Source organism: Saimiri boliviensis, chromosome 9 (assembly GCF_048565385.1).
Source record: "Saimiri boliviensis isolate mSaiBol1 chromosome 9, mSaiBol1.pri, whole genome shotgun sequence".
Classification (NCBI taxonomy): Eukaryota; Metazoa; Chordata; class Mammalia; order Primates; family Cebidae; genus Saimiri; species Saimiri boliviensis.
Genome location: NC_133457.1, coordinates 32,587,020 through 32,605,460, shown reverse-complemented (window position 1 = coordinate 32,605,460; position 18,441 = coordinate 32,587,020). Strand labels below are relative to the sequence as shown.

General features: G+C 47.2%; 1 protein-coding gene across 4 annotated transcripts in view; it reads left to right on the top strand.

Annotated features, from left to right (window-relative positions):
• RFTN1 (raftlin, lipid raft linker 1) overlaps nucleotides 1-18,441 on the top strand; it is a 207,440-nt gene that overhangs the window by 132,247 nt on the left and 56,752 nt on the right. For all 4 annotated transcript variants that reach the window (XM_003924931.4, XM_074405688.1, XM_074405687.1 and 1 more), the window contains exon 5: nucleotides 10,831-11,215. In XM_003924931.4, the coding sequence (XP_003924980.1) occupies nucleotides 10,831-11,215 (385 nt within the window). The remainder of the gene's footprint in view (nucleotides 1-10,830; nucleotides 11,216-18,441) is intronic.

Genomic DNA, 18,441 nt, shown 5'->3' with positions numbered 1-18,441 from the left:
AGAGAGAGATTGAGGATATAGAAGAGAGAAGTGGTCCTAAGTGGAGTTGGGTCTTTCAGGGTGCCAGGAAACATGAGCTCCATGGCCTGGGTTTTGCCTTAACTGGGTCCCACTGATGCTAGGGACAAGAGTGGAGGGCCAGAAGAGGACACGGGGATGGGCTTCTCAGTTGCTGAACTGGACTTTGTCTTTGAGTCATGTCTGGAGAATGGTGGGAAAGTGGGGAGAGTGTGGGGCCCAGGAGAGGGGAGAAAGCCCCCGGGGAAGCAGACAGCTGGCCAGGGATGAAGGGAGCCGCTGTGGGACGGCCATGTGGCCTCAGCCTCGATGGGAGATCTTGAGTCCTCTCCTTGTGGCCCTGTGTGTATTGGATGGATGTGACCTTTGTAGGAGGTGTCAGACAGAGAAAGACAAGAATGTGATAATAGGAGTGTGATGGAAGTAGGTGTCGTGCGCTGGACAGGGAAGGAGAGGAAGGAACAGCCATTTGCCTGCCTCTTAAAGCAGCTTTCCGGGTCTCCACTGGTGGTCATGTTGAGCCAGGTGAATGTTTGTCCCAGCTTTGCTCAGATGGTCCCAGTTCATGCCTGTCATCTGAGCATGATGATTATTTCACCTTTTGCTTCAGTTATTTGACAAATCGGCGTCCTGTGGTGTATCACAGACTGCTGCCTCTACTTTTGGTCTCCCATGGACATCTTACATCCTTTCCCATGGCAAGTGGAGGCTCTTATGACCTTTCCCATGAGCTCTGCAGTGACTTCCGGGCCCCAGCCAGCCCCTTGCCTCCTGTCTCCTCACTCTCTTACCACCCCCCACCTCGATCCACACCACATCCTGTAGGCAGATTCATTTTCCTTATGACAGGCCTGATCACGTCACTTTGCTCAGAAGTCATAATGGCATCTCATTGCCCTCAGAATAAAAAGTCCTGATTCTGAAGATGTAAGACTGCAGTCTAGCCCTGGTATTTCCTAGAGTGCAGCTTAGAGTGTAGGAATATTACGAATTCAGTGCTGAGCAGTATAACAGGTAGCGGCGTGGGCTCTGGAGCCAGCTGCCTACGTTCGAATCCTACTTGCCCTTTACTAGTTACCTGACCGTGGGGAAGTCGCCCAATGTCTCTGTGCCTCCGTTCTGTAAGCCCTAAGATAGGGATAAAGAATAATAGCCCCTTACGATATTCTCATTATAAGGATTAGATGAGTTAATCCACGTACAGCTTTTAAAACAGTGTTGGGCCTATCATAAGCTCTCAGTAAATTGTGATGACAGATCCTCAGCACTAGCACACAACGTTTGCTCTTCCCTGCATAACTACTGAGGCTTTCTCACCTCTTCACTTTTGCTAGCCCTGTTTCTCACAGAAATCCTTCTCCCAAACCGTTTCTGTATGCCCAGATTTTACCTGTGGGTAAGGTTAAATCCATGGTTACCAATCATAGATTTTGGCAGCCACAGAACTAACAGACTGGGAAGGCTGGCACACATTCTTTGACTCCCACAGGACTATGACGAAAGTCTCTTTAAATGTTTTGCTGACATAATGTTTTGAGGTTTGATTTATCCATTTCCCTGTGGGTGTGCAGCAGTATTTAATGAAAGCCTGGGGGTCTTGCAGCCTTGGAGGGGGCAGCAGATTCTGCTGCCAGTTCTCTTCCTCAGTGGTCCTACCTGGATGATGACAGTTCTCATGGGCCACGGTCGTCTTCACTCCAGAATCCTGTTCTGAGTGCAGACGACCACACATATGTTGAATTCTGCTGATGGGCGTACACTGAAAAGGGAGATCGGGATGTTCTGGGCCGAGGAAAAGCTGCCGGAGGTGACTCCTGACTGCTCCAGCATGTTGACTCCCTGCACTGTGCCCTCCTGGTCTGGGCATTCATCTACTAAGACAAACCACTCTGTGTAGTGGAATAGTTGGGAGTTGCTTGATGATTCCAAAAAAATGCTCTTAATAAACAATGTTGAGCAGACCTGAAGGAGATCTGTAGCGACATCCTCTGTAAAGTAGAATGCTGTGTCTATGCAGACAGCCAAGAGCACTGACACTGAAACCATTTTGACCAAAATAGAGGTGGACTTACTTGCTTAGTTTTGTTTGGCATAAATATCAGTTGCCTTATATAATATTTGCCTTATATCCTCTTCTTCATTTAGTATGTGTGAGTCATGAGCCAATTTCAGATTTTATTTCATATGAGATGATGTATATATATGATAGATATTTAAGTACTTATTTTGTCTGCCCTGAAATTCTTTTGAGAGCCTCTTTGTTCTCGCAATCCAATTGGATGATTTCCAAGGGAGCTACCAAGCACCCTGGTCAAAACCAGTTGGCCCAGAAGTGGACATCTGACCTAAGCTGGGCCAATCAGAGCCCTTCCCTGGGATCTTTGGCTTTGGGTAACCAGGAATTTTAGATATTCTACCTCCAGTGACTAAGCTGTTAGCAGGAATACTCAGAAGGTGGCAATGGCCATATCTTCTGCTACACGGAGAAAAGTAGTCCTAGATAAGAAAGAGGAATGATGCCAACAAATAAAAGTAGGCAAGTGTGCTGACAGGGCTGAGACACTGGTTCCCGGTCTTCTTAAGTCTAGCTCTGGCCCCACCGTGCTGACCACTTGACTGTTCTTTGGAGAGACCATTGAGTTGTTCTTCACAGGCAGGCCCTTCCTTGTTCTCTTCCCATTTGTATCTGTGATTTCAAGCTTTGACACTGGATTGGAGTCTCCTGGTGGGTTCGGTTTCAGGGAGCACTAAAAGCCAACTGAAGATCTGTGGCGATGGGGCTTTACTGACACCTCTCAGTCCTACCAATTCCTAACTCCTGTGCACTTGATTTTCCATGAATGGTGATGTAATGGCACAGTCTCAGTGAAATAATTGAGTGCATTAATACAGATAATTCAGGCAAATGAAACTCCTTTGATCAGACATCCTTGTCCTGAACAGAGCTACCAAAGGATGAATCTGTTCTCTGCTGCTACTAGGATGCTGGGTCCCACCTCTTTCTTTTGTTTTTCTAGGAGAATACAGTTTCCTGAGTTCTTACAGTACTTCTCAAGCTTCCCTCTAATCACCCCTAGTAGTGGAGGAGAATAAATGGATACCTCTTCCCCTGAACTCAGTCCTGCCAGGGATGTGAGGACAAGCTGTGTTCCTCAAACTGAGTCTAAACAGTTCAAGAAGGATGGAACAAAACTCTCTAGAGTCCCTCAGTTACCCCTTGAGTAAGACCAACACACATTAAATGCAAGAGGGAAGGGATAGTGCCTATTTGACTCACTGCCGTTTGCCCAGAACCTACTGCCCAGCATACAACTGCTAATCAGTAAGTTGTTCTGGAATGAATAAGTATTAGTATCTCCGTTTTATAGATGAAGAAACTGAAGTTAAAGTAAGTCAACCGATTTGACCAATAGCATAACTACAGAGTAGAGAGCCAGGTCCAGAGCTTTAAAGTCTTCAAACTCTTTGTCCCAGGGCGCACTCTGAGACCTCTCAGTCGCTAAAAGAGAAAACCACAGCAGCAGAAAGTTTACGTGATCTTTCCTCGTGGCCCCAGAATGGAGCTAAACATCCAGCAGCACCTGGCAAAGCTTTCAGTTCCTGCAGCTAAGTGTTAACATGTCAGAACTAAAGACAGCTTCAGACGTGAGCTCAAACCCATGTTATTTTTGAGCCTCCCTCTTCAGAAAGCTGTATGAGAGTGTAGGTGACAAGATGGGAAGGGCTGTGTGTGTCTGATAAAATATTCACTGTAAAGACTCACGTGTAACTGCAATCCAGAATGGCATTTTTGTGCCTGTTCTTGACATCTAGGGCATGCCTCTGCTGTGGGTTCCCTGCGTGTGCTGTGTTTGCTGTCACAGATTGGTGGTGCGTGAATTAGGAGGGAGGGCCAGAGTGGGCAGGGGTCTGATCTAGGTTATATAAGCATGTGGATGTGAGGCTTGGACTTTACCCCATATTATGTTCCTCTGAAATCACTGTTGAAAACTCTGTTACAGTATTTCATGTGATTTATTGTGCTCTATGGCAGAGCTACCCAATAGAACTTTATGTGTGATGATGGAGATGTTCTACTACATCTGCACAGTCCATGGGATTGTCCCTAGCCACAGGTGGCTCGTGGGTGCTTGAGATGTGACTAGTGTGACTAAGGAGAGGAATATTTAAATTGTATTTTATTTTAATTAATTTAAATATAAATAGCCACATGTGGCTAGTGGCTACGATATTGGACAGCACAGCTCTCTATTTTTTTAGCAGTAAGTTTCTGATTCCCAGCAATAATTAGCTCATTAGTTACGGGCATTTCATTAAGTTTATTATACAACTTGTAGAAAGTATATCCATCAGTTACGTATATAACCTCCTTTACCTGGTATATAGCAGTTCTCAAAATGTGATGAGGGAAATTGCCTCTGCCTGGGCAACAGTGATGGCTGCAAGCCTTCCTGCCATGCTTTAGCCTCTCACGTAGGACCTGGAATCAAAACCAGATGAAGTCCTAGTTGTCTTGTTTCTGTTTGGGGTTCACTGTCTTTGGGGAGCCCATTCCTATCTTTTATTTCATGCCTAGTCAGGTTTAGATTTAGAGACCTCCATCAGCTTGCCCTGTGCTATCTTATTCCCCCTACCTCCTGGCAGAGAGAAAGAAAATTATTTTAAGGAATTGGCTCTCATCAGTGTGGGGGCCAAGTCTGACATCCACAGGGCAGTCCCGCAGACTGGAGATTCAGGTAAGGACTGGTGTTGCAGTCTTGAGTCTGAAGGGGAAAAACCCAGGGAGAATTTCTGTGCTGCAGTCCAGAGGCAGCATTCTTTTTTCTTTGAGAAATCGCAGTCTTTGCTCTTAAAGACCTCCCCTGATTAGATGAGACCCACCTAATAATGGAGGACTCCACTTTACTGGAAGTCAACTGATTGTAAATGGCAATCACACATTTAAAAAATACCTTTATAGCAACATCTAGACTAGTGTTTCAGCAAACAGCTGGTCACCATAGTTCAGTCAAGTGGACTCAAAATTAACTGTGACACCTTCCTCTTTAGAGGCAGGCAAAACAGTCCTGGAACTGCCTCTGACTTTTTACCCATGCTATCTACTGCAGGCTGTGGGCATTCCAATTCCTATTGGCCTGTGAGCAGGAGGCTTTTCTCTTCCTTTTCTTATGTTCCGTATAGCTTTCGTTTTTACTAAATCCAATCTGTGTCTCATTTCTTCCTCACCAATTTCTCACCCTGATTGATACACATACTACAAAGCACAAACATATATATCGCATGCACGTAGAGTATATGTTGCACTCATCATTAGCAACATGATACTCATTTTGGAAGTAGAAACAGACAGTCCATCCTAGAAATCTACTGCCATATTGTTATTTTTAATAAAAGTGATTCCTCAACTATATATCCAAAGATTTTTTTTACAATGAATTGAGACTTTTTATATAACTAAAATATTTTTGAAAGAAATATTTTTTACACCATGATTCCTGATTACAGTTACAGTAGAGCTTGTCCTTCCTCATTATAGAGCAACTGAGTGAAGTTGTGGATCAGTCAGAACAGCCATATTTAATTTTCAGTGCTTAAACCAGAAATTGTTACTCTTTTAAGTATTTGGGGCAAGAGGGTCCTTAACAGGCAATAGAAATGAGAAGAAGGTGGGTGAAGGCCTACTTCAGTTTAAACAGGCATCCACCTGGGCATCTTGGCACAGGTCAGATTATATGAAGTGGAAAGAGTGGTATCATTGAAGAGCCATCAGATTGGGCTTAGGATACTCAGAGTGAAAGCCAGGCACGGCCTCAGGGTAGCTCTGTGAGGTCTGACTAGTCCCATAACCTTCTCTTAAGCAGTTTCCTCTTCTGTAAGGTAAGATTTTGCGGCCTATGAAAATGCACAAGGAAGTTCTTTGTAGAAGAGTTGTGCAACGTTAACAGTTAATGTGTCCTGTCATCGTAGCTGTTAGAGATGTGGGCATGTGTGTGAGCCCATGGGGAACTCCGTGGCAGAGGTGACCTGGCTCCTCGTGGTCTGTTCTTCCATGTTGATTAGGTTCCATGCTCATGAAGCCCGTGGCAGAGCCTGAGGTCATGGTGATGTCCAGCAACAGATAATGAGGGCTTGAAGTAAAGTGAGCTTGGATAGTCACTTTATGGAGAATGAGGAAGTAATTCTAAAAACACTGGGGGATAAACGTGGCAGGGTGTGGTGAACAGATACACAGGATTAGAGAAAGGGAAGAAGATACTGTGATTCCAGCTGGAGAGACCAGATGGACAGTGGACCCAACAGCTGTGATTGTCTACTGTGTAGGTCTGAAATTCCAAGGAAAGCCGGGGCTAGGGCTTCACACTTGGGAGTAATTAACATCTGACTTGTGGCTAAACTGATGTGAGTGGAGGGAGTCATCAGGGGAGGGTAGAGTGGAGGAGAGCTGGTGACCAGGGATGCACCCCGGTGAACACATCGCATGTCTACCACCGTGATGAATGTGTGACTGGCTCAGTGAAGGTTATAAATCCACAAATGGGAACCAGGATTTAATTTAGCCATAGGTACACTGTCAAATGACTTGATGAAAAAGAGGGAAGTACCTATACCAGGGTAAGACAGAACTGTAAGTGTCATGACCCCTAGGTCTAGCCGAATATTGATCTTCTTGAAATCTAAATGTGGTCTTTTAGTTAAAAAGGATCACTCACCCTTTCTGGTAAACAATCTGGCAGCTTCTACCAAGCCTTTGAAAAGTTAATATCCCTTCACGCATTATTTTCACTTCCAGGAAATCTATCTGAAGGAAAAAGCAGAGCTACAAATATGCCTCCTCTTCTTGGGGGTGTGAATTTCCCTGGAACGCATGGGATAAGGGCAGCGTTTAACTTTGACATCTTCTTAAAGGTTTTGATCCAAGGCAGCACTATGGTGTAAGATACAAAATTCACCCTGAAGTTGAAGGTAAAAGATGAGCATTCAAAGAAACCTTGCGGTTTTCCCTCAGACTCGCACTCTCCTCGCGGTTTTGACTGCGTGGGACAGTGGGGTGTGCTGACCTGCAGGGTGAAGTTGGAGGCTTTGCGGGCATAGATCCATGGCCACATGTGATCCAGTCCTTGTGACGTCCAGTCAGGCCTCATTTCTGGGCTTCCCTTCGTTTCTCATGTCGTGTTCCATAAATATTTCTAGAAATTTCCTCAACTCACCAGGCTGTTGCATACTGCCAGGCTTTTGCCCGTCATAACCCTTCCTTGCCTTTACATGGATTGCCGTCTCCTTTTTCCTTTTCCTTTACGTATCTGGTTAACTCCGATTCATCCTTCAAAGCCGTCTGCAGAGTAGGCCCCAAATAGGTTTTATCTAGCATGGCGTTTTGAAAAAGAAATGGATTTGAATGATTTAAGGTGAGGCATCCACCCTCCAGTTACGCCACATTTCTCGCTCTTCATTTTGTGTCCCACCATGTCACTTGTGACATGCCCGATTTACTCTGAGAAGCTTTTCTCAACCTCCCCTTCAGGCAGAAACAATCCTCGTTGTCACGGTCATTTCTATACCTTTACCTCCATTACTATATTACCCTCTGTGAGGAATTTTTACAGTTTCAATTTTTACTTTTTCAATTCTAAAAGTAACATCCATGCCCCTTAGGTAAATTTTGAAAATTACACAGTAATAGAAAAAAATCACTCATAGCCCCTCTCCCCAAATACAGTGCTGTTCTTATTTCGGTGACTGTTTCCATGCATAGTTTATGTATATGTTTTACATAGTTGTCATAATAAAGAAAGTCTATGAAGTTTAGGATCTTGACTTTTTACATGTCATTATAAGTATTAATTGTTCCATGATAGTGTAATGATTTTTAAAGTCTGTTTGCAATAATTGGCCAAATGTTCTTGAGGGTTAGGGATCCTATTTTATATTCCTGATACCTAAGTACTGTGTTGGTCTGGGCCAGTGTAGGGGCTTATTAAACGTTTTTTGAATTATAGAGTTGTAAAATTAATGTCTTCATCCCTACCTTCAAGGAGCTCATTTTGGGAGAGAAGACATATACATATTCAAACATTATTTAATATATTCATTAATTCAACAGATATTTATTGAGGACCTGCTATCTGTCAGACATCATTCTATTACTGGGAATGCAGCAGTGCAAAATATCCCAGCCCTCACGAAATGTGTATTCTAGAGCAGTGATTCTCAAATATCAGGCTGTACTGGAATCTTTGGAAGGCTTGTTAAAACACAGATTGCTGGATCCCACCCTCAGAGCTTCTGACTCAATAGGTTTGTGGTGGGGCCTGAGAATCTGCATTTCCAACAGGTCCCCAGGGGATGCTGATGCTCTTGTCTGGGGACCACACTTTGAGAAGCCCTGGCCTAGAGGACAGATTTGCAGTACAATGTGGCAAAGGAATGTGGTTGTCCAGTTTGTTGTGGGAGAAGGGCAGATGTCTGTGTCCGAGCCTCTCCAATTCTTCCAGTCCCAGTGAGGAAGGGGCGAGCTAGGCTAATGCCCTGGGTCTGGAGTCCTCATCTCTTCACTCTAGATGACTCAGCAGTCTCTGCAGGACCACAGAAGCCCAGGACCGATAAGCAGAGAGGTTAGAGATACCATCTTTGTGCCCCGTCCTTTGGCGTACTTGCCATAGGGAACGTCTAAATTAAGCTTCGGGGCAACGGCAAAAGAAGTGTGTTTTCACTCATTTCATACGTGAGAACGCTGAGGTACAGAAAGTTCATATAATCTACTCTGGTTCCCCAAGATGGTGAGTCACACATCTGGGGCTCCACGTCAGGCCTTCTCAAAAGCCTTTAGACTTCATGCTCTTTCTGTGACTCTAGTTGAGACTGGCCTATGATGGAGTCCTCCATGGAAGCAGTCATTAAAATGCTTCAGGAGTCATCGCTCTTTCCTCTGCAGTAAGGCAGCAGAGCAGAAGCTAGTGCAGGTGTCTCATTTCACATGAGGGCTGTCAAACCCACTGCCTTCCTCTTTGGGCCTATGTTGCCAGGAAGCTCCCAGGTATGCTTTGCATGCAGTGGCTTTCCTCAGCCTCCAGAGTTCCTTGGTATAGTTATCTCCCTGCTATTTTCTGTTAAAATTTGTGTTGCTCTGTCTTCTTTTAGGAGCTTTATAGAATAATTTTTTAAATAGGTGGATATCATAGATTAGTGAGGGAAAAACTAAATTTTCAGAATGGAATGCATGGTTTTAAGATTTTTTTGTGTGTTTTGTTTTTGTAACTTTTGAGGAGTGGATGGAGCCAGCTCTGGGCATATGAGTGGACACGTGCATGCCCAGAGACATGTATGTAGTTGATGCCTTGAGATGTGTCCAGAGAGTCTTGTGATTAAAAGAATGAACCCTGGCCAGTCCAGACCTGGTTGTGCACTCTGGCTACTCGCTGCTTGCTTTCTAACTTTCTTAATGTCTCTGGGCCCCAGTGTCCTCATCTGAAATGGAGACAATGATACCATGCAGCGTCATGGAAGGATTAAATGTTTTGTTGTTTTAAATTACCTAAAATGCCTAGCTCAATGCCTAGACATAGCAGGTCTACACTAGGCTGTAACTAATGCTGGGATTATTTTATGCCTAGCACAGGCTAGGACTTCAAGAAAGACTGGGCTTCACATTTGCAACGGCAGTTTTCCAGAATTTGCCGTGTGGAACAAAAATGGCTTTCCATTTAATGTCAGGGCTGCTTCTCCTTTCGAGAGAACAGCTCCATGCTGGTGAAACTAACTCTCAAATGAGGGTAGACTTCATTCTAGAGGCCTCCAGATTTTCCGAGGTCATCTGCTTAGGGTTTGGTGACTAAGACTTAGACAGCTCTGAGGTCTGCAACACTTTATTTATTTGTAAAGTGACTTAAGCGTCCTTGCCTGGAAAGTCCCCTAAAGCCTATCTTCTGGTTTTGGCTGGCTCTTGTTTGATTTTATTAGGTTATTACTTTCCATTTTTCCTTCAGACTTATGACTTGCACTCAATCCGATTGCCTTGGGCTATTTTTTAGGGAGAGGGAGAGTTCAAGTTCTCCGGTTTTCCAGGTGGGTGTTCATCCCCCCACCCGTTGGTACAGGGAGTGAGAAGGAACGATCGCCCGGCTACCTGTGCTGGGTGGTGTGGACCAGGACTTGGAGAGCAAGACTCAGTCTGTGGCTGTGGGCTGGGCGTGATCTCTGGGCTCCTTTCCCCTTCCCTAAGCCTGAGATCACCAGGGAGCAAGGCGTCCGTCAGATGGCACATCTCAGGGAGGATATACCCACAGCCTTGGCACGGGGGTGATTTTTCCTACCTCTGCCCCTCTCTGCCAGAGCTATTGTCAAAAAAGGAAGCTCTCTGGGTCATAAAATGCCATCTGTTGTTAGTATATGCTTTTATAGACAAGCTGTAGTTATACAGTAGCCTGATGGGCAGGAAGTCAGTGATTCATCTGAAGAAAAGTAACAAAAAATACAACTCTTACCAAAACGAACTTCCTCTTTCAAACTCTTTGTTTAGAACTTTTTCCAACCTCTTTAAAAAATGTTAATAAGGACTAATGCAGCGTTTCAAAGTGGTGCTTTCAATCCTTCAGAGCTTATTGTTCCTTCAGACAACATAGTTTTTTAAAAAAAAAAATAAGTAATTGTCCTCTTCGGGCCACGGTACCGTTCCAGGTGCCCTGCCAGCTTGGAATTCTTCACGTGCACCTGAAATAGCCTCGCAAGCCTCAGGGAGGCGCTTTGCACGCAGCACGTGTCTCTTTGATAGACCATTCCATTCACCTGCTTCCCTTCCTTTTGTTTGCCTCACAGATCCAAGAGGCCGCAAGCCAGGGCCTGAAATTCGTTGGTGTTATACCCCAGTACCATTCCCCTGTGAACTTGGCAGGCAGCAATGCTCCCGTGTCTACTGCCAACAGCACCGAGGATGCCAGAGATGCAAAAAACGCACGCGGGGAGCCCACATCGCCAGAGAATGAGAAACTGGGGGCTGCGGAGGTGTGCGGTACTTCAGCTGGGAGAAACCAAAGCCCGGAGCCCAGCTCAGGCCCCAGAGGGGAGGTGCCCATCACCGAGCAGCCCAGCTTACCGTCTGGAGAGGGAGATGGTGGAGAACTTTCACCGCGGCGGGTGAGCAAGACACTGGACGGACTAGACAGCGACCCCTTGGAGGTGCATGAAGAGCCACTCTCAGGGAGTAAGTATGTCAGCACTGGGAGCTTTGACCCACTTAAAGAGCGGCTAACAGCTTTTCATTAATCCCCATGGTATCTCAGAGAAAAAGGAATGGAATTGGAGTATAGAGGCAGCAGTCCATCAAACAGGAAAAACTTTATCAAGCAGTTATCTGGGCCACCTGACTGTTTACTTAACTGCAGTTATAACTTCTGGGGAGGACAGAACCACATGAAATTGACTTGCAGTTTGCTCCCAAACGTCACATTTGAAGTGGATTCTAGACGGTGAGTTCTTTTATCCCCTGTGCTCTCAAAATTGCCCTTGAATTACCCAGCTTTCACGCAGGAAGTGTCGGCCTGCCAGGCACCAATGAGAACGTACACTCCACTTGTTAAAATACCTGCCTAAAGCAAGACGTTTTACGGTTGAGCAAACTGGGCTTTAGAGAGAGAATGTGTTCCGCAGGCTGGAAATAGGCAGATTGGACATAGGAACCAGGTGGGCTCACTCACCTTCCCTTGACACCCCTCTGCTTGGTCTTTCCTGGTTGATAGACTAACAAGATTTACCAAGCCCCTTAAGATTTACAGGCAGCAAAGTTTCCTTCCGTTTCTCTGTATTTCCTTTTTCTTACTTTCTTCAGGAAATCTACCATCCATATTTCCCCTTTGTCCAGGAAATCTAGCATCCAGTCATTTCCTGACAGCAAGGTACTTACATGAGCCATGCGGCCCCTTCCAGCCTTTGGAAGGCAAACAAGTATGAAGACTGATAGAAGACCCCCAGGGCTTAGGAGGGCTTTCTGGGTGATCTTCCTGGTCTGTATTCTTATGATCATTGATTTACTAATTCTTGAAATTAGCCTCTTGCAAGTGATAACAGGTGGTGTTTCGAGAAGGGAAAATGGGAGAAACAGTTTCTTTTGTTACATCAGAACTTCTTGAAAAGAAAATTAATTCTTCTCAAGAAGTTCTGGTTAATTCCAGGGGTTTATTTGCAAAGTTCATTCAGAGGGAGATATGGGAGCTGCTGCCTCAGTTCTGTGATGTAGTAAGCCTATTTTTTTGGTTTTTTGAGACAGAGTCTTGCTCTGTCACCAGGTGCCATGCTGGAGTGCAGTGACACAGTCTCGGCTCACTGCAATCTGCGCCTCCTGGGATCAAGCAATTCTCTTGCCTCAGCCTCGCAAGTAGCTGGGACTACAGGCACACACCACCAAGCCCAGCTTATTTTTGTATTTTTTAGTAGAGACGGGGTTTCACCATGTTGGCCAGGATGGTCTTGATCTCTTGACCTCGTGATCCGCCCGCCTCGGCCTCCCAAAGTGCTGGGATTTCAGGCGTGGGCCCCCGCGCCCTGCCAAGCCTATTGTTTAATCAAGGCCTTAAGCCTTCTGAAGTATGCACTGAATAGAGCCCTTCATTTGTATGGTTTTTCTCTGCTTGAGGCAGATGCCTGTTGCCCTCATGGAGTAGCTGAGCATGCATTTAATCCCAGTGTGTCCTCCGCATGAACGCCTAGGTCTTAATCCAGAAACTTCCGTCTTCTCGTGAATGTTGGGGCTGGATGTGTGTGCTCCGAATCCTGAGCGGGAAGATGGGCCTCATTGAAGACCTTCTATAACGGGTCCAGGACTGTGGGAGGATGAGGGTCAGGCCAGGCTGAGGCCCCCAGGAGAAAGGGCAGGAGTGAGGAGAGATGAGGAGCACAGTGCTCAAGAATCTAGCCTCTACCTACATTCTAGCCTGCCTTCCATGCCTCGTTTTCACACCCTGCCAAATGGGGCTAGAAGGATAGTCCCTTATGGAAAGGTTAAAAGAGATGTCCATTTAAAGCGCTCAGCACTGCTTGACTCGTGAGTCTGAGCTGCTGTTACTGAGGTACAGGCTCAGTAGTTCCTGATGCTCGAGCTCCACTCTCATGGAATCCTGGCTTTGAGAAAGGAGGCAGTTACTACTGAGGTTTCCTCAGGAGTTTTCAGATCCTTCCTGTGTTCCAGAGCCCACCTTGCTCCAAGACTCTTTCCAGACTTCCTGCCTTCTGTGAGAGCATTACTCACTGGGAGACTTGTCCTAGGAACCTCTCCAGGTGCCCAGGACCTTCCTGCTACCCTGTGGCCACTCACCTTCCTCACCCAGAATCTCCCCTGACAGCTGAACACCCAGAAAAATGGATACCCAAAGCCTCTTGGCCCCTATTCCATCACCCAGATCCCTGTTCTCTCCTGGAGAAACAGACCTTGCTGGGGAGGAGTGGGTGACTGCGTGTGTTTCTGAAGGCGGTCAGCCCACCAGTGGGTGAGAATTGCAGCTCTGCCGGGGTAGGCCCAGAGGAGGGATGAAAGCCGCCTTCACGCGGTCGCCCTAGGCAGGTAAACACTGCCTGTCTCTGCACATCTCTGCTCAGGCTGCAGATCCTGACGTTTAGGCAGCTCACTGTTACCCTTTTTCCCTCCTTTGGTGGATTCAGTGAGCCCTTGGGTTTTCCATTCAGGGATCATTTCACCTATAAGCCTTTCAGTGGTCACAAAGGCAGTCACCCTCCACATGCACGATTCTGTGTATCTGTGTCCTTCTGTGTCATCTGTTACCCCTCACAACAGCTTTATGGCAGAAGATGCTACTATTATGTCCATTTCACAGGTAGGGAACGTCACCTTTCATACCCCCATACAGTTAAATTTCTTTATCACAGCCTGAGCATTTGGCCTCCCTGAAGGCTGGACATCCAGGGACCCTGTCCCCATTGGTTGTGACCCTCACCTGACCCCCGGCCTCTTTCCTAATCTTTCTCCTGAGAAGTCCACTCACTATCCACTCCCTGACAGGCACACACAGGCCCCCCCAGGTGCCCCTCCCCGCTGTGTGCTCAGCTCCCAGCTTGCCTTCTCTCGGGCCCCCTAAGGCGGGTGAAGTGTTTTTACTCCTCTTCTGCCAGGTGGGCTTAAATAGGCAATCACAGCAAGACAATTAAAAAAAATCCAGAGGGAATCCGCCTCCTCTTCCCTCCTTCTCCTCAGTTAATTTATTTCCTTTATAGGAGGCCCTGGGGAGAGGAATCTAGGCAGTGACTGCTCAGACAGGACTTTGCAGTGGATCCTCTGTGTGGTAGCAGGGGCAGGTCGCCCCTCCCCATCTCTGCGGGCTCGGTGCAGCCGTCACGCCCTTGCTACCCCTGCCAGTTTCTCTTCCTGCTCACTGACTTTTATTTCCCAGTCTGGGGGAATTTCCTTTTGGTTGGAGGTCCATGCTGTGCAGTGATCACCGGAGCCTGTGCAGAGACAGCCTCAGCATCTCTTTTGCCACAACTTCATCAGAGAAACGAGGAGCCTAGACAAGTTCACAAAAATTCTAATCATTCTCGCTGTCACCAAAATAAGAAGTCTTCCAAGCACTGCCCTTCCTACCCTGCACTTCCTCACTTAAAACACTTGGAAGTGTCAGCAGAAACCTGAGCCTGTGATGCCAATCACATTTCTGGCTAAGAGGATTGTATTCAGTACCCCTCCCTGGCTGCCAGCTCATTGTGAATGGCTAAAACCCGAGGGTTGGGCTTTCCTGATGTGAGGGCACCTTCCCTCCCCACGCCCTTGGGATAGGTGGACCCCATGATGTGGCCCCCTCCCAGACCTGCCACCTGCTGCCATCTTTCTGGCCTTTTACTCAGTCCATTAACAAAGAGCTATTGAGCTCCCACCCGTGGTCATCGGCCCCTGCCTTCTGTATCCTGATAAAATTAGCCTCTTGTTAGATTTGGGAAAGAGCCCAGGGTTTGGGGTTTGAAAGACTCTTGGCTGTGCCACTTACAGGCTTGTGATCTCTGGGGGACCCACTTAATGCTTCTGGGCACAGAACCAGTGCCGCCCCTCCCATCGACATTGGAGAGTCACATGAGATGGTGAAGGTGAAAGACCCTTGTAAATGCGGGACACATGCCTGTGACTGCTGTCATCCTGACCAGTGGATTCCCGTGGATTGTTGTGCATGCGGCAGTCCTTGAACTATGCTTTTCCCTGCTGCCCTGGCAAGCGGGCCTCACAGTGGCCCAGACATGCCCTGCTGTTAGTACCCAAGCCTGATCGAAGCTTGAGCAGCCTCACCCAGATTTAGACCTCTGGCTGGAGCAGCCTGGGGTCCTTCTACCCTCCTGCCCTGCCTTGCCACCACAGTGCCCACTGCCTGTCTTCCCAATGCAAACCTTTCTGCTTAGTCCCTTCTGCCATGACCTCAGCAGCCTGCAGTCCCCACCCAGCTTGGGCTGCCCAGCCAAGTATGACACCCACTTGTTCCTTCCAGTGCAGCTAATGACCAGCTGCCTCCTCCTCCCCCAGCTAGCCCTTGGAGTCCCAGATTTTCAGCCAGGCTGTAAACTCTTTCTTCTCTCCAGGCCAGAGGTCTCCTGGGACAGCAGGGCCAGCCAGTCCCCTGCCTACCCTTGAGACGGGGCCTCTCTGGGACCCCACCAGCAGGCAAACTGCAGCCTTCCATCTCGTGCCTGAGTCCCCACACCCAGGCACAGACCTCAGGGCTGGACACCTGCCTCTTTGCTCCCACTCCCTAGTAGCCTGGCAAGGCCTGAATGGACCAGGCCCTCAGGCTGGCAGGTCTCAGTCACCCCCACCCTTGGGCACCATGCCCCCTTGGCCTGCCCTCACTTTCTCCTCTGGTCAGCTTAGGTCAACTCAGCAAACACGAGTGCAACAGGAGGGATCAAAATGAGACAAGGTGGGCAAAGGGAGAGACAAGAAGACAGTCCCGATGCTCCTTGGGTGCTCTGCCAGTGCAGCCCTTCAGCCATTCCCAGAACATCCCAGAAACAATGGCTTCCCTATCCCTTGGGGACTTTTTTGTCCCACGTCTGGAAAACTCTTCCAGCTCGGGTCATGGCAGAGTCACGGAGCAGCTGAGATTTAAACAAACATGGGGCTTCTTTTTAGAATCCTTGGTGCTTGCCCACGTGAGGATGTGTGTTGGGGAATCAGAATATTAGAACATCAAAGGGCATCACTTTTGGACAGTTTCTCTTGGCTGGTTTCCACGTGAGGAGAGAAAGGATTGGGGCCAAGGAGACGATGGGACAGAGAAGGGCACAAGGGTTACGCATCTGCGGTCAGGTTTCTCCCAATGTTTCATTGCTGCTGATACTTCGGAGACTGTTGGTTCCAACGCTGTTTCCTTTTCCTTCCTGAGGAATTTATTTCTGTCTCTGGCTTCAGTCTGGCCCCCTGGGGAGGATCAAGCCTGGAGAGCTGTCAGCACCGTCTACCTTTTCTGAGGGTCTCTGTCTTCCTCCAGTACACCCCCAGCATTCTCGCTTCCCCTTCGGCCTTCCCCTTTTACAGCTTCATGACGTGTTTGGGAAAGTTGTGTTTTTGTCTTGCCATTGAGTGGGAGTTCCTTCTGTGTGATCAAGTGTTGCCATGCAGTTCTGGACTTCGGCCACTTCCAAATTCCCCACCTACTTCTCCCATGCAAGGTTTGTGATTTTTTTTTTTTTTTCTCTTAATTCATTTGCATTTGTGCTTGACTGTAGCAGGCTGTGGCGAGTGGTGCTGTGGCCCATGCTGGGGTCACCTGTGGACAGCTCGGGCCAGGCCCACAGCCTCCTTAGCCTCTCTGCCTGCAGGCATTCTTAGGAATGGGCCCTGGGGAGTGACCCTCAATTTATGAGGATAAATGTCCCACCTTCCTTGCCTTTGGTGGGTGAATCTGAGGTGTGTTTTACAGTGACTCAGGGTCCCTGGATTGAGCCCCAGTTGCCCCAGGGGGAACATGCTCATTCACTGGCATCATCTCCGTCTCCTCCCGTTTCCCATTCCTACTCCTTCCCTTTGTTTCCTGGATCACTTCCCAGATAAACTACGTGCACAGGAAAGCTTGCAGGGTCTGCTTTTGAAGGAATCCAAATGATGGCAAGAACTCACTAAAACCTTGCTTATCCTCTTGCCCTCAGTAGCTGAGCTTTTAATTGAACCCCCGGCACCCAGGACTAAAAAACACCCGATCATCTAGTTCACCTCCTGCCCACCCCAGCCCTAATCCATGGCTGGATTCCCTCCATTACGAACTATTTCTAGTTTGTATTTTGAAGTCACGAACTAGTCTAATGATTGCCAGCTCTATACGCCAGGACCTAATTTCTGGTGTGAAAGTATTTTCCAGCTGGAGATGGCTTCCTGAGTAAGCAGGAGGGCTGAGAAAAGCAACTTGGGATGGGGATGAGGAACAGGCTAGAACTGGTGTTTAAAATCCAGGTGCCCACTTTCGAAGATGGGCACCTTCCTTTCCTAATTGTTCTATTAGGCAGAAAGCCTGAAACAGCTCCTGTTCGTTCAGGTGTTGCTGATAACAAAGTAATATGGCCCAGCGTTGGTCCCTAGAGATCTCTGCTGGTGCTTGCTCAGATGGGGCTGTGAGAAGACTTTGTGACCTACGTGAGATAATTTTAGATGTTAGATGGATGAACATATTTGGTGTTGATGTGCTGCCTCATCACCCCGTGTTTTTGGCACATGGTATTGGATTGCCTTCACAGTCATGAAATAAGGTTTCCTTTAAAAAAAAATTGTTTAAATAAAGGAAGGTGATTCAATTAAAAAATCAACTAGTACTTGGATACCACGAAACACTGTGAGATACTGAAATTTGGGAAACAGCATCAGAGAGTGTGGGTCCAGGTGTCTCATGCAGGGATCATGAGTGTGCTTTGTCCTTCTTGCTAATGTCAACCATTGTTTATGACCTTTAAATTCTTGTTTCAAAGAAGGGTGGGGATTTTCTTATGATTTAAGAAGATATTTTTGGAAACCAAAGCATATTCCTGACTAGCCTGTGTAAGCAAGACTTTTTAAGCTGGGTCAACCGATTACTTGACTAAATGAGGAGCACAAAAATAGACTTTCAGACTTAGATTGAAATTCCAGGTATTTGCTTCTGGGGGCTGCTGCTGCTAACCCATGCCCAGCTGCACGTAGGCAGGCGCGGCTCAGCTGTGGGTGGCAGCGGTTATTGATTGCTGAAGAACTGAGCTATAAATGAAGGAACCAAGAGCTCAGCACTCATTCCCCGTGCCCCCTTGGCTGGACCGACCTGCTACTCCAGGCAGGAACTCTCATTTACGGGAACGTATTTATTTTTACATATCAATGATGTATTTTTGATGTACTTGATTAAGTATTATGAGTTCGGCCCCAGGAAACACCGCTGCAGTTTATAAATAGTGAGTTCAGGAGTGTACAAGGTTCCT